Genomic DNA, 17,014 nt, shown 5'->3' with positions numbered 1-17,014 from the left:
AGAGAGCTTGGAGTCATCGTGGGTAGTCCCTGAAAACATCTGCTCAATGAGATGAGGAAAAAGCTAACAGAATGCAAGAAACCATTAGAAAAGGGATAGATAAGACAGAAAATATTATAATGCCACTATATAAATCCATGGTACGCCCACAACTCAAATACTGCATGCAGTTCTTGTCACCTCATCTCAAAAAAGATATATTAGAATTGGAAAAGGTCAAGAGAAGAGCAACAAAAGTGATTAGGGGTACAAAACAGTTTCCCTATGAGGACAGATTAAAAATGACTGGGACTAGTTGTCCAAGAAAAGAGATATCTAAGAGGGAATATGATAAAGATCTACAAAATCATGAATGGTATGGAGGAAGTGATTAGGGAAGTGTTATTTACCCCTTCACATAACACAAAAACCAGGGGTCACCTGATGAAATCAATAGGCAGCAGGTTTAAAAGAAACATAAGGAAGTACTTCTTTGCACAATGCAGAGTCAACCTATGAAACTTGTTGCCATGGGAAGTTGTAAAGACCAAAAGTACAACTGGATTCAAAAAAGAATTAGAGAAGTTCACGGCGGACAGGTCCAGAAATGGCTATTGGCCAAGATGGTAAGAGATGCAACCTCAAGTTCCCTAAACGTAAACCTCCAACTGCGAGAAGCTAGAACTGGATGACAGGGGATGGTTCATTCGAAGTTGCCCTGTTCTATTTATTCCCTCTGAAGCATCTGACACAGAGACAGGATACCGGGCTAGATGGACTGTTGTTTTGACCTAGTATGGTCATTCTTATGGTGTCTCTACATGGTTCAGGCCAGCTGAACTCTGAGCCGCTAAGTGCATAATACTGTGAGATGTATCACAGTGTGAAAGGCCAACATTTGCAGACTTGAATGTCTATCATTAGGTACCTAAATCCATGTCTAAATAAGTGTCTGGGGTTTCCAAGATGCCAATAATCTTCCATTGATCTCTGCAGGTGCCTAGTACTTCTGAAAACAGACATGTCTTTCTGCCAGCAGATGTGCTACGGACTCCTGACACCTCTTCTGCCTAGGAGTGTACATGTCTTCACTGAGAAGCACTCAGCTTTGGCCACAGATTGGTCATTCCCAACTTGGAACTCTGTTTTCCAGGGGCTAAAACATTGGTTGCACTATGCTCCCAGCCCTTACTGTCCCTGGCAGCAAGGAATGAGTTTGTGACCTGAACTCTAATCCCTTTTCTATTCCCACACCACCCACTTTGAGAAGGCAGCAGAACATGCTGCTGGGGCAGTCTTAAAAGTTCCCTTTAATAACAGCATTCCATTCCACTTATTCTAATGCTGCTGAGCAGCCTGTGGTCTGTCCTTTCAAAAGTATGTACTGCAGGCAACCTTGAAGGTGTATTTAATTCTAGCTAGATAGCAGGCCTGCTGTGAATGGCTGGAACTGAAGAGCGAGAAAATATTCATGTTTTAGATTTTATTATAACCGTCAAAATATTAACACTTAAACAGGTGACTGGATCCTTTAAAAGTGCATTCTACCCTCTCACTGGAATTCCAATGCCGAGTATATTCACTTCCTAAATGGTCTTTTGTACCTTCTTTCTGCTTTCCCTTCCCTGTGGCATACGTCCCTTTCAAATATGATGCCTCTGTTTTGAGCATTGCACCTTTTGTTCCTCAGGGCTCTGCCATGGCAGCCATTTTGTCCAAAGTTTTTGAACACACTGTGCTCTCTCTGGGGGACATGGCTTTTGTTCATTCGTCTGTTGCTTTTCATTAATCTGAAATAGTAATTCATAATGAAAGTATATGGTTGTTCTTCATATATGGAAGAGCATAACTCTCCTCTCCCCTCCCAGTCCTGTTCGAAAAAGCCTTCGTTGTGCATGTGTTGACGCGCTTACTGAGATGGAACAATCCCCTCAGTTCTGGCACAGGAGCTGCAGACTGTTACAAAGTTTAGGGAATCTCTCCCTGTAATCTGGTTCCTGCTGAGATACAAATGGTTTGCAAACATGCAAACTCTTTTTATGTGTGGCCTTTGTCATGAAGAGATGGTTGTTCATGTCTGAAGTAGCACCACAGTGTGCTAGTGTTGTAGGCCAGGTTTTTTTAATGGCTTTTTAACTGAGGTGTATTTAGCCAGCCTGGCTGATGTTCTATAACCAGCCAGGTGCATGGGACGCTTCAAAGAGAACTAGAAATACCAGAGATGGCAAAAACTGGTAAACCTTTTAGTTGGAAAAAAAAATAATAGAAGGGTAGGATAGGATTGATAGGATAAAAGTGACCAGCGTATTTGTGGTCACTCTTCCCCTCCCATTCAGGGAAGCTAGTGAGTGCATTAGAAAATCGGTCTTCTATGTTTTCAAATGATAATGTGTCTAAGTAACTCACAACAAAATGAAGACTCCTTTAATGATTATGCTTGAAACATAATGCTTTGTGTGTTCAGGTAATATACTTAATTAAAATGTACCCAAGATGCTGTTACTCAGCTTCAACACTTATCAATCTGTAATGGCTGAACAGATGAGTTAGTGATATTGCACAGTAATAACATTAAAATGGCATTTATCTGGCTAATCTTGCCTTTGTTATATTTGGTAGTTAGGCATATTTAATCTTCTTTTATTTTTTTCCATACTAGGTACGCTAGAGCCCCATTTGTCGGGCTTACTCTGGACAGCTATGCTTATATCTTTGGCCATAGTTATAGCTCTTCCTAAGCCCCATGGTATCCGAGCTTTAATAGCTTCTACGATATTACGACTAATATTTTCAGTGGGTTTGCAGCCTACTTTATTTCTTCTGGGTGCATTCAATGTAAGTATCATGTAGGTTTTCATTTAAATTCTCTTGCATTTTATCTTATCCACTCGTGAAAATACCAGACTCTAAATACTCAGTCCAGGACATTGTGGAGTAATTGGTGTAAAAAGTAATTCGCTAATTGGATTGGGGCTCGTCTTTAAAAATAGAATTGCTGTGCTGTGCTTCAGTTGGACGTTTAAGAGCTCCAATGTGTGTCTCTGCTTTGTCACAGTCTAGTGACTGCTCCCAGCTCAGCTCGAAATATTAAGAAATCTGTGACCCTACAGTACTTTAAGTTGCTTGCTCAAACCCTTCTCTTGTTCAGTCGCTAAGCTACAGAAGATGGGAGTTTGTAAGATTTATCAAACAATAAGTGTCCCAAATGCTTGTAGCTTACCTGCCAGTCAAAAGTAGGACATTGAGCAGTTTGCTGCAGAGCAAACATGCAAATTCAGCCACCAGAGAGAACTTCAGTAGGACTCAAATTCAAACATTTGTGGTCTGCAGGCAGATGGGGTCTACCAAGTGAGCCAAATGGAAGCTTCTCTTTGACTAAGCCAATAGGAGCTGTGCGAAGGTTGTATCTCCTGGATGTCTTTTGTGTATATATTACATAATTACCTTTAAAGTAAGACAATTGAATTACATGTCTTGTTATCTAAATATGTTCACAGTGCCACATATATGCCAATATGTTAGCCAGTTGACAGTAGTAGTAATAGTAGTATTTGTTGTGGTAATGCTTAACAGCTCCTTTTGTGGTTGGGGAACCATTGATATTGGCGTTGTTGAGTCCTGCTACACATGATTACTGTATACCCAATCTAAAACTAGTTGGGTGATGGGAACCTGGATTATTTTCCTGCTAACAAGTTACTGAGGTGTCTCAGAAATGTAAGTGCTTCTGTTCCAAGGAGCTATTTGTTTTAGTGAGAAGTTCATTTTACACTATTTTTTAAAAAGTCTTAACCTCTTCCAACTGTATGATTTTGTTTTTGCAATCTCAAATAGGTAGACGTATTCAGTCACAGTTGAAAAGCTTTTTTGTGTACATTTTATAAGGACCAGTATTTTTGCTCTTGGGTCAGTTTAGATTGGGCTGCATAGATAGACGTAACTGAGGGCAGAGTCTGACCCAAATGTGTAAATTGCTCAATCATTCTACAAGTCCTTATTGCAGTTGTTGATAGAAACATGTTGCTGAATTGCTACTGACTTAGAGTCTGCAATTGTCAGGCATGTGTTGCACACTATAGCTAACCTTTACTGTAATTGTCTCCTTAGGTTTGTAATAAAATAATTTTCCTGATGAGTTTTGTGGGTAACTGTGGGACATTCACTAGAGGATACAAGGCAATGATCCTGGACGTGGAATTCCTTTATCATCTGCTATACCTTCTTATTTGTGCTATGGGGCTCTTCGTACATGAATTTTTCTATAGTTTGTTGGTAGGTATTCATCTTCTCTTTTGGAGCGCTATCTGTGTTTTTTTTTCTAAAGCCACGATCGCAATAGTATCTAGAAGACATAAATGTATCACTGTACAATCTACCCAGAAATAGAACCTAGGTTTTCCACTTCCAGTGTGGCTGCTGTCCTTGGTGGGATTGCTTTTTAGTGCTAGTCCTTTTCAGAAGACCAACCTCATGCAGTTTTAGCTTGCGAGCTTACTGGGGGGGCTCACATTGCCCCTGTGCTACTCCAGCTTTCCTTACTTGAGAGATAAATGGAAGACTTGTAATTTCTTCTACTCCAGTACCATACACAAGCACTGAACATTGCTTTATTATAATTAAAATGTGAGATTTATGAATGTGTACAATTGCAAAGAGGACTAATTTACAAGTACTTCCCCATTTCAGACCCCATTCCCAGACAACTAAAGTATTGGGGAAAGGATAAAAGCAGTTTCCTTTGGCTAAATATACCATTTCTTAGCTTGCCTAGACTATATAATTTGTCTCTGGTTCTAAGGTTAGATAATAAATTGGCTTAAACTATTCTCAAAGTAACACTGTGAAGTATCCAAGTCTCCGCTAAGTCACCAGTGAGCGCTACCTAGATCAGAAAACTCACTACAAAATCTGGCACAGATAGCACATAAATGGTAGCTACTTCAGGAGAAATCCTGGTGGGAACGAGAGGCAAATTGTTCTGCAAGGTGAGTGATGCTTCCCCAGTGTCAGAGGTTGTACCAGTCACTTACAGTGAGTTTAGGTGCTTATTATATTTAGGAGCCTTTTTTTAAATCTCTGACCATGATTCCAAGCCCTGGGGAGTGACCAGGATCCCTTGCCTAAGCCTTCCCATTGGGTGCGGAGCCTACAATGCATGACGCAATACTATTCAAAGCGTGTCATGAACAAGTATGTCTATAGCAGGTGGGTGTCGATTTCTAAACAAATCTCTATTTAGTTGCTGCTTGCTACATCATTCTGTATCTGTTTTCAATTTATTCCTTTATGGAAAAATTGGGAAACATGGTTTTACTGCCAGAAATGTGTCATTAGTGTATGACAGTTTACTCTTCTAGCATACAAATCTGCAATCCGATGACAGAGAAATGTATGAAAGGGACAGTAGCTTTCTACAGACCTCATATGACCTCTCTTCAGAGTTCTTTAGAGGGATATGCATAGGGGAAGCGGGTGGAGGGCGAGAGCTGGAGTGAAGTTTTTTTGCCATCTCATATTTTAACATTTATTTTGTCCCATCATTCAATAACTGACTGTTCCATTTCATGTCGGCGATAGCGTAGATTCAGAAGAATGGGAAGTGAAGGAAGTATTTTACTAACACCATTTTACTAACATTAATCAGCATGGCTTCTTAGCACACTTATGTGGTAACCGAAATAGTAGTATCCCCATTTTACAGCTGAGGAAACTCAGGCAGAAAGAGCCAGGTACCTGTGTACAAGTCACTAGCACAGTCAGGATTACCACCAAAGTCTTCCAACCGCCAGCTCCTCTAATCCTTAACACTTCATCAATTAGATGGTTACTTGAAAAAAAAAAGTGTATTGGAAATGGGTAATGTAAAATCAGTCGAGTGGTTGTGCCATTCCATTTAGTTAGTAGGTGATGCTACAGAATTCTAAATTAACTATCTGCTTTAGAAAAGGGCAAACCTTAAAACATTGGAATTAGATTATTTCCATCCTTCTCTGCATTGCCTCAAAACGTAACATGCCATCAGTTTTGTTACCAGTAAACTTGTGAAACGGCTTGACCTGCCCCTTTTTTCCAGCTTTTTGACTTGGTGTACAGAGAAGAGACCTTGCTGAATGTCATTAAAAGTGTCACTCGCAATGGACGTTCCATCATCCTGACTGCTGTTCTTGCTCTTATCTTGGTTTACCTGTTCTCGATAGTGGGGTACCTGTTCTTCAAAGATGACTTTATTCTGGAAGTAGATAAGCTGCCTAATGAAACGTTATTGCCAGGTTGGTATTGGACATTTTAACTGTGCAAGGTTGAAAAGTATAAAGGGCTTGTCCCTGCACAGCTTGCAGGGGGGGTACTCGACACCTAATAGGATTGACTACAGATGTAGTTCCGGTAAAAGATGCTTTCCATTCCAAATGAGAAATTGACTGATGCAAATGGCATTTTTAACGTTGTGTAAACTAATGCCAAGACCCCATCTCCCCCTAAAAAGGAGACAGCATTTAAACTTTTCCATTTGCATACGTTAGAGATTTCTTGCAGTGCGTGATATGACAGTCGAGATAATCCAATTCAGCTAAACGTAGCTTGTGCCCTGACTTAATTGCAGGCATACTAGAGGAAGGGCAGTAGCTACATTTAGCTGAATTGGATTATCTCGACTATCATATCCCTCCATCTGTGAAGTTTACATCCTGCCTTGGTTAGGCAGAGCCTAAATGTGTTTTGGCAAAAGCCCACATGTTCGCCCAGGCTTCAACTGGTGAGGTTGCTGGTTGCAAATACTAGGAGAGCCTGCAAGTTGACTTGTGGGATGTGGACAATTTATTTTTGCTTTTAATAGTGGGTTTAATTCTACAACAATCAAAATAGAAACAATAAATACAAATAAAAGGGAATGCGGAGGTGCTCTTGTGAGCTCAAGCTGTATGCTTTTCCTCCATTCGTTTTCTCAGTTTGCATTCAGAATATTAACCTCTACCAAATACTTGCTTTAGGTTCAACTTGCTTTAGGTTCAACTTGCTTTAGCTTGTTTGTTTGTTTGTTTGTTTGTTTGTTTTCTGAATTAAGATTTGGTCATTGCAGGTAAAATGTTGATTTCCATTAAACAGGCAGCTTAGTGATTGATGAGTACAGATAGAACAGTAAATAACTTTATTAACAAGGCACTTCATTTTTTCCTCCAAAGCTTAAACTGTTCAGAAAAGCATTGCTTGATCTTCTTGCTACCAGGCATTAATTTGTACCATTTATCAGATTAGAGGTCAAGAACTAAATGACAATTTGCTTCAACTTTTCCACACAGTTGATCTCAATGCCAGGGACATCGCATTATCTGTAACACCTGATAAACTAGCACTGCATGATGAATGCAGCTTTTTGAGACACCTTGAAACCATGTCTGCTGAACATAGCGTATCATAACAATTTCAACTACTTCATGAACTTTGGGGCTCAGTACTGTGTACAATAATTGTATGGCATTTGGTCTTAGTGCACAGAAATGGAAAGCATTTTAGTTTGTCCTTCATTTAAACATTGTTAAATAACTAGATGCAAGATTTTAATTGAACTCTAACCTTTAAATCTCAATGGAAAAATCTTTCCCAGGAATATACACATTACTTAGTGCAGACTCAGTTCATACTACAGTGTGTGTTAACAGCTGTGTATCAATTATGTAAAGACTGAAGCAATGTTAAAGGACATTTCTTGATGCCACAACTTGCATTTTTGTAGACCATTCAGAAGCTGATGATACCATGACTGGGGAGTTCCTGTATTCAGATGTATGTAGAGCAGGTAATGGGGAAAACTGTTCTTCAGTCATTCCTTCAGAAGGTAGGTGTCTTTCACTACTGAACTCTTACACCACAACTTTAATTTTCACTCTGTTCTAGCCAAGTATCTTAAATTTAAAAAACTTGTGTAATTAAATCAGGCAAAATAAAGATATCAGGGGCACATCTGATTTGAGGGAGGATTAACTTATCCCATCTTCCCATTAGCATAAATGTCTTTTGGTACATGAAATACTGTGTGTAGACTAGAAATACTTATTTTGTTCCAATGGGATTGCTTAGTACTGAACTGAATTGAAATGTGTTTTGAAATGCCTTGCCTTATGAGTTTGAGAGGGAAAAAGTGATGTAAAATCCTGAAGTTTGCAACTACAGATCAACAATTCTGACATCAGAAGTTGGTCTCTGAATTTATGAGCATCTTCAAATGTTTAGTATGGAAAGATGCAGTCAAATATAAATGCATTGGTGATGACAGTATTCTAACTAGTGAAGGAATGCATTTTTAATATTGTTTTGGACTATTAAGAAATAATAAACAGAATAAATACATTACAATAGTTTTTTTAAAAAAAAATAAATATGTTGGGCATGAAATATATCAGTATGTTTGTCCAATCATGTGTAATACAATGATCAGCCTTAAATTGTTAAAGCAGCAAAGAATCCTGTGGCACCTTATAGACTAACAGACGTTTTGGAGCATGCTCCAAAACGTCTGTTAGTCTATAAGGTGCCACAGGATTCTTTGCGGCTTTTACAGATCCAGACTAACACGGCTACCCCTCTGATACTTGACAGCCTTAAATTGAATCATTAAATATTTTGTCTTATTTCTTACATGTTAAATTTACTTCCTTGCTGAGATTAATGGCGTTGGCTGTGAGATACAGACAATGTTGGTATTTTTCATTCAAATAAAGTATTTATGTTTCAAAGGTCAATGATGGCCGAGAGCCGATCTTCTAAAGAGGAAATGTCTGTTTGCTCCAATGTGCCCTATGATAAACTAAGTTACAAAACGGATACAAAAATAGTTCCTTCCATTCTTTCCTGGCTATAGGAGGCAGGGGATGATTTTGGTGGTCCTCACATATTTTATTGGCAAAAAACCACAGGAAACTTGATAATGTCAGAGTTCAGGTTGATATCTGTTAATATCAGTGCTTGTGTACAGCCAGAGGTGGATGTGATGCACAAATCTCTGATCAGCTCCCTAATGTTTGGAGATGTCTGGACACAACATTTTGATTCAGACCCATCTTTAACATTTAATATTATAAGAACTGCACTTGCATTTTTATTGTCATAGCAAAGATGTGGAGGATTTTTTTAATAGTCTGTTTTTGCCGAACACTCATAATTAGTTCTGGAGCTTCCAGAATCAAAATGCATGAATTAGGAATGCAAAGAGCAAACTCTGAAGTTATAGCCAGTCTGGTAAAAGCTGGTGGAAAAAGACATTTATTCCTTTCAAATAAAATACGGTTTCCATAGTTAGTAATGGCACCTTAGCCATTGGAAGTGCAAAAGAGAAAGCTTTCCTTTCAGTGCGTAGCTCCAGGCCTGTCCAGTCATTCGTCTGTCAAATACCAGGAGATAGCATATGAACAAAAACTTTGCCCTCAGAGCTATCAAAAAACCCTGATTCTATATAAACAGGTATCGGGTAAGCTAAAGTTGTGCATGGTAACAGAATGGGAAAGAGAAATAAGCCAACTCAGCACAAAACTAGAAACAGAATTTTTGGTGGTGGGAAGAGGAGAGAGACAATTGAGACACCAGTGGAGACCAGCTGAACAGCTGCTGTTCTGCTCCTAGCTAACAAGTGCTGCTGTGGTGATTTACATGGTTTATTTGATACACATGGTTAGAGTCATATGATTTGTTTTTAAAAGGAGAGAAGAAAACTCCCAGCAAGAGACGATTCACAAAATGAAGAGAATTATTTAAAACACATCTTCTTGCCTTTTAAACCTCTCTTTGCTTCCTATGTTAATAGAGCTGATATCTAAAGAAGAGATTGAGGAAGAGGATAAAGAGCATACGTGCGAGACATTGCTGATGTGCATTGTTACGGTACTGAGTCATGGGCTCAGGAGTGGAGGTGGAGTAGGAGATGTGCTCAGGAAACCATCCAAAGAGGTAAATTAACACTGCATGGGGGAGGAGAAGGGAGATCTGGTTTTATTGAAGAGAATGTTGTGTACAGTGTATTAAACATATTATGCATATGTTACTAAATAGAAGGGACCACAGTTCCTTTCCATTTAATATGGTTAAATCTCTGCAATAACCAATAAGTCAAGCAATGGCACATCTGAAATGAGCTTCCAACTATTTGATCTGCATTATGATGATGATTATTAATCATATTTTAGGGTAGTGCCTAAAGACCAACCAAAAATGGAGCCCCATTGTGCTAGGGGCAGTACTAACACAGAGTAGCAGAAAGTTCCTGCCCCGAAAAGCTTACTGTCCAAATAGACAAGACAGATTCAGGAAGAAAATGTAGAACCCACAGCCAGAGTGAACAGTGTGATGGCAACAAATGTTGTTAGTTCCCATGGTTGTTTGGGGGAGGCGATTAGCTAAATTGAAAGAAGAGGGTGGAGAATCATCGTCTGTTATTCTATGGGATGATTCAGTTGGGGATTGGTCCTGCTTTGAGCATGAGGTTGGACTAGATGACCTCCTGAGCTCTCTTCCAGCCCTAATCTTCTATGATTTTATGGGACTGAGCAAGAGAGAAAAGAAGGTAAAAGAGGCAGGGAGCTCCAAGGCTAATGGAGCGTGTCCTGCTCCATTAGCCTTGGAACCTCTCCTGCCATTACAAAAACAGCCAGCCAGCAGAGGGCACAGAACGTCCAATCAGAACTGCAGAAAGGGCTCTGAATTTCCAAAGGTCCCGGCTTTGCAGCAGCTCCTAATGTCTGGAGTCTCTGGCTGGTTCCTCCCTACAGTTTTAAACTCCAGGCCACATGGTAGAGGGGAGAGAGGCACCACCTGTGTCCTAGAAACCCCAGAGTGGTAGGGGTTAGAGGTCTTCCTGTACTTTTCTGGACCCATGGGGTTGTTTGGAGAGGGGTGGCTTCCAACAGGACCCGTTTCACTCCCTCTCCCCAGTGCAGGAGTCCCTGCTTTGTCTGTGTCAGATGTCAGAGAACAGAACTATTTATTTACACCATATTTACTAACTATCGCCTAGTATTCAGCCTGATTTCAGGTAAAATTTTCAAAACCTTGTAAGTCCTAAATAGAAGTTAAGCTCCTAAGTGATTTAGATCCTTTTGAAAAGAGGTAAACAATGAGGTGGCAAAATGTTCAGATGATACAAAACTATTCAAGATAGTTAAGTCCAAAGCTGTATGTGAAAAGTTACAAAGGGGTCTCACAAAACTGGGTGAGTGGGCAAGAAATATATATAATATAAAATTATGGAGTCTAAATTAGCCGTTATCACTTAAGAGATCTTAGAGTCATTGTGGATAGTTCTCTGAAAACATCCACTCAATGTGCAGCGACAGTCAAAAAAGCTAACAGAATGTTGAGAATTATTAGAAAAGAGACAGATAATAAGACAGAAAATATCATACTGCTTCTCTGTAAATCCATGATATGTCCACATCATAAGTACTGCATGCAGATATGGTCTCCCCATCTCAAAAAAGATATATTGGAATTGGAATAGGTACAGAAAAGGGCAACAAAAATGATTGGGAGTATGAAACAGCTTCCATATGAGCAGAGATTAATAAGACTGGAACTTTTCAGCTTGGAAAGGAGACAACTGAGAGGGGATTGATGGAGGTCTATAAAATCATGACTGATGTGGAGAACATTAAAAAAGGAAGTGTTATTTACTCTTTTTCATAACACAAGAACTAAGGGTAACCAAATGAAATTAATAGGCAGCAGGTTTGAAGCAAACAAAAGGAAGTATTTCTTCAGATAACACAGTTAACCTGTGGAACTTTCTGACAGAGGATGTTGTGAAATCCAAGACTATAATAGGGTTCAAAAAAGAACTAGATAAATTCATGGAGGATAGGCCAGGATGGGCAGGAGTGGTGTCCCTAGCCTCTGTTTGGGAGAAGCTGAGAATGGGTGACGGGATGAATCACTTGATTACCTGTTCTGTTCATTCCCTCTGAAGCACCTGGCATTGGTCACTGTCAGAAGACAAGATACTGGGCTAGATGAACCTTTGGTCTGACCCAATATGGCCATTCTTATGTTCTTAAAATGTGAGAGAGCCTTCAAACAGATGCCTAGAAGAGGTGTTCATGAAAGACTTCTTTCAGGATGTGGTCCCCATTGAGCATGGGTTGTAATTGTTTAATTATAACCCTTTTGAGTTCCAGTGTGGGGTGGTAGGTGACAACTAGAGGTGTGCAGTAGGCAGGTTTTCATTTCTGAATTGAAGTAGATTATCTCAGGGTATTTGGGTGGCCCATTCCATGATACAATTCAGTTCTCTAGTGGAGTGTCCTTGTTTGGTGATGGTGGTTTGAAATGTATTATTAAGGTATATATCTTGGACTTTCTCCTTGGAGCAAATTCCATTGTATCTGAGTGCTTGGCTATAGATAACCACCCCAAACACACCAAGAAATCTGTTATTGGATTTGTGAAGGGGGGTGTGGTGATCTGTGGGTTTCTTGTATATAGTTGTAAGATTCCATTGCTGAAGCTGATTGTTGGTATCCAGAAAGTTGATGCTGGTGTGGGAGTGTTCTAAAAAGAGTTTAATGGATGGGTGATGGTTGTTGAAGTTGTGGTTGAAATCTGTGAAGGCGTTCGTCATCTGTCTAGAGGATGAAAATATCGTTAAAGTATCTCAGGTATATCATTGATTTTTGTGGTGCATTTGTCCAAAAAATCTTCCTTTAGGTGGCATACTGAGGAACCAGCCTAATACCCATGGATGTTCCCCTGGTTTGGACAAAGTGCTTGTTGTTGAATGTAAAACTATTATTGGTGAGGATGAAATGGATGAATTTGGCAATGTGTTGGGGTGGGTATCTGAGTGTTGTCCATGTCTTGTGGATATTTGAGGCAGGCAGTGATGTTGTCATTGTGAGGGATATTGGTGAATAGGGAAGCGACATCTATGGTGGAACGGGCAGTGTTCTGAGGAAGGTTGTTAATGTTGTAGAATTTGTGAAAGAAGTTGGTTGTATCCTGGAGGAAGCTGCTGGTAGTTTTGTGTGCTGAGTGGTTTGAGGATGATTTCCATGAGTCCCAATATTCCTTCAGTCAGAGTGTGGTAGCCAATACAACAGGCTGCCTGGGTTCCCTTGTTTGTGTATCTTGGGAAGCATGTAGAAGGACCCTGGGGGTAAGGGATGAGGTTGCAGAGCTTTTCTTCGAGTTGCTTGGGGAAAGATTTGATATCCTTAAATTCCTGGGTAAACTGTGGTGTGGGGTCGTCTTTGGGTTTTTATAGTAGGTGGTGTCAGAGTTCAGGTTAGTTTAATTAAATTCCATGTGAATTAAAGTAAGCTGAATTAAGGCCACTTCAATTCTGAATCAGAGCAACCACACCAGGTTTTAATGCGGTTTAACTAACCCACTTTAAATTTGTGCCTTCAGCTAATTCAGATGAATTTCCCTGAGTGGCCCCACGTAGACAAACCCATAGAGTACATCTTCGCTACAACAGAAGACCAATGGCATAGCCATGGCTGTCCCAGGTCGGCTGCCTCAGGCTGGAGCTGCAAAGCTGTAAAATTATGGTGCAGTCATTCAGGCTTGGGCTAGCGCCTGGGCTCCAGGACCCTGCTGCAAGGGGGGAACCTAGCCTCTGAGATTCAGTGCCTTCATTTTTTTTTTTTTTTTACTGCAGTGTAGACATACCCTTAGATGCTTTTGAAAATTGTACTCTTCATCAGTAGTAAAACAGGCATTGGGGAGTCTAACAAAACCTTGTTCCTTGTTTTAGCTAATTAAGAGAATATATGTGGTTATTAGTATGTATAATAAACACAAGCTGTCAAAGGAATGTCAAGAGGTGATCAGGAATAAAAGGAGTAAATGACAAGACATCGATGAGCATAGGGTAGATAACAAAGAGGGGAAAGAGACTTGCAGATAATGGGTAGGGGAGAACTGATCCCAGGGAGATCGTATCCTATCACTGATTAGTTTGATGTTTTTCTTGTTAATAATTTAGGATTTTTGTTTTATGGTAATAGAGAATTTAAAATATTAAATTTAGTAATTGGAAGACTTCACAGAGTGGTGTTCAGAAGTAGGGAATCTCAAGAGGGGAGATGGTGGATTGATACAATATTGGTGGTGAGCTGAATGAAAGAACTGTCATGGTAAGTGTCAGGGTTAAATTTTTAAAATATTTGTCTTACAGGAGCCACTCTTTGCTGCTAGAGTGATATACGATCTCCTGTTCTTCTTCATGGTGATCATTATTGTCCTTAATCTGATTTTTGGTGTTATCATTGACACTTTTGCTGATTTAAGGAGTGAAAAGCAGAAGAAAGAAGAAATTTTAAAAACAACTTGCTTTATTTGTGGTAAGCATTTGCTTTAGAGCTAGAAGCTGATCTATCCTAACCCAAAGGTAGCTGCAGGCTAGCTTTCCCACCAAGTTATAAGGCTTTGGGAATCAGGAATCCTATAGCACTGGTAGACCCTACATAGCGTTCTTCAACTAGCTGTCATTCTCTGCTACTTATACCTACTTCCTCTTTCAGGATCTGCTGAAAGCTCATCATTATCTCTTCTTAAAGTAGAGAATCCTGAATGAGAGCATCTTCTGGGTTGTCTTTGCTATTGGGAGGAGAATTTGTATTGCGTGTAGAGTTTAAGGAACTTGGCATAAGGAAAAGAGATTGGGAATAGGAGTATGCTGTTCATATACCACTCTTCTTAAGTATACTTCATCTGGCTTGTTTCGTGTTTCACCTGTGTTTTAGACAACAGTTTTATGTTGGAGCATTAGATAAACTAAAATGGATCACGTTTCCAAAGATGCTGGATGGATTCTGTGAAACACCTGGTTTTAAGTGCACCAAAGTGAAAAGTTAAACTATTGAGGCTGTGAGGCCAAAGTATATAGTGACATATCAGTATCACTTAAAAATTTGTTGCAAATTAGTTGCTGTGCTTTGCATAACTTTATTTAAAAAAGAGGATATTTTAAGGAGATGTAGCAAAAACTGTTCATTGCATATCATACCTAGCTAGCTTCACCATGACTTTTCTAGTATGTGTAGTAAACAGAAGTGGTACAATTCCTGCTGAGCACTGTTTTCCCATATAATCCCAGTGACACTGTTTATTCAAGAATATATTTAATTGTTAATGCAAAAATGCCCCAAACTGTATGTTTCTTTCTACTCAGCACTCAAGTTATGCAAGAGTTGCTAAACACCTAATAGGGATGTGCGATCTCTCTTTTAGGTTTGGAAAGAGACAAGTTTGATAACAAGACAGTCACGTTTGAAGAGCATATTAAAGAAGAACACAATATGTGGCACTACTTGTGCTTTATCGTGTTAGTAAAAGTAAAAGATTCAACAGAGTATACTGGACCAGAAAGTTACGTGGCAGAAATGATCAAGGTGAGATTGAAGCACTTCCCCAAATCAGATTAATGTATATGGTCTATATTTATTTAGTAAATACATGTAGTCTGCATATTTGTGTAAGAATTTGAGGAACGGAAGACTTGTTCTACCAAAACAGACTACTGTAATGAAGTATTTTACCTTCTAGAAATGTCCCCTTAATCAGAGAATATACCTGAAGCATAAAATAAAGGTAGAGATTTTTGTAAGAGGATTAACTCCAAAGAAAGGTTTTGCTGAATGGACTACTGACTGCACCTCATTGCAGGTTTCAATCCATGTATGGTAAATTGATGGTTAATACTAAAATTGTGCAGGCTGGGAGGCTTGGGGGTTTCTGGATGTGTGTGAACTGCAGCGCAATAGTTACAAAATAGTCCGCATCTTTGTACCTGTGGTTTCTAAGCCTCTAAAATATTCACTTGAGTGCCAAATGGATAGATGTAAATAGTAAAGTCTACCTAGTCTCTGTGGTTTAGACCAGTTGCCTAGGTTGAAGGGAAGACCATTCTGTTCTGAAACCTAATGTACCATAGTTTAAAAGAGAACATTTTCACCTCAGGTTGGGAGAACTGTCTTTAATGTAACAAGCATGTAAAACCTGTCTCATAGCCAAGTATCCTGAACTGACCCCTAAGACTTGTTGTCTCCTAAGTTTAGTTATTAAAGTAATAAACTAAAATTAACATCAGCTCATTTGCACAGCCTTTAGATGAGCAAATTAAATGCCTTCTCTTTGCCAAACTGCAGGTTCAGAGCCCCTGGAACTATGCCCTCTGCCTCTAAATTCTAATTACTGATTTGTCTCCCTGCTCCTAGCTGGTTAGCAAGAGCTCTGGCTGATTTCTAAGAGTACAGTTAGTTATATTTCTTTACTTGTCTTCACCTTCATGAATTATTTTGGTGTATAGACAGTGCTGTGTGACTTGGGGTCTCATTTATTTTTACAGTCCTTTTTCCTTAAAGGTAGAATATACCTTTAAATATAAAACCCAACAAGGTCTCTCTGAGGTGGTACATGTTACTTCAGGGTCACTGAAGTCTACATCCTGCTTCTGGATTTCTTTCTCTGTAATGAGGAGTTAAAGAAATCTTGTGAGCAATCACCTGATCGAGGATTAGCACAGTGAGATAGCAGAACATTTCACTGCAGCTGTCAGAAGGTTCCTTGATTATATTGTTCCCTTCATTTAGCTTACTACAATGTGTAGTACTTTAAGACAGTGTTGGTTTTAATTTTTCTGGTCACAAAGGAGTTTGTTAATATTATTTAGTGATTGTTAACATTATTAAAAAGTCCTTAAAGCTGATCGCATCAGTTGCTCAAAAGCTGCACCAATCATTTGGCAAAATTCTAGTGTTTAATCGCTGGTTGTCAAAATGGTGGCAATGATTTGTTTTACATGTACTGCACGGACGTGCATGGAACCCCAGGAAGCAGTAGTAGGTACAGTTTGGGAATAGCTGGACCATTTTAGAAGCCTAGAATTTGCTGTTTAATCACCGCTTTTTTAATCAAAATTTACTAAACTCAATCAATAGTGGCAATAAAGCAGTTGTGGTGAAGTTCATTTTGATAGCCTGGAAGCAAGAACAGAGCTTTCCTTGTCCTCTTTCCTTGCTGCTTTCTGCGCACTCGCCCACTCTCATGA

At 39.4% G+C, this 17,014-nt stretch overlaps 1 protein-coding gene across 1 annotated transcript in view; it reads left to right on the top strand.

The window, feature by feature from the left end:
* Nucleotides 1-17,014, top strand: part of ITPR1 (inositol 1,4,5-trisphosphate receptor type 1) — a 309,353-nt gene that overhangs the window by 272,536 nt on the left and 19,803 nt on the right. The window contains 7 exon segments of the mRNA XM_030568211.1: nt 2,639-2,814; nt 4,087-4,251; nt 6,053-6,248; nt 7,712-7,813; nt 9,776-9,918; nt 14,141-14,306; nt 15,196-15,356. Coding sequence (XP_030424071.1) covers nt 2,639-2,814; nt 4,087-4,251; nt 6,053-6,248; nt 7,712-7,813; nt 9,776-9,918; nt 14,141-14,306; nt 15,196-15,356 — 1,109 coding nt within the window.

The sequence above is a fragment of the Gopherus evgoodei genome, chromosome 7 (genome assembly GCF_007399415.2).
Source record: "Gopherus evgoodei ecotype Sinaloan lineage chromosome 7, rGopEvg1_v1.p, whole genome shotgun sequence".
NCBI classification, from domain to species: domain Eukaryota; kingdom Metazoa; phylum Chordata; order Testudines; family Testudinidae; genus Gopherus; species Gopherus evgoodei.
The sequence above is the reverse complement of the archived record's forward strand: the minus strand, read 5'-3'. Positions and strand labels throughout refer to the sequence as shown.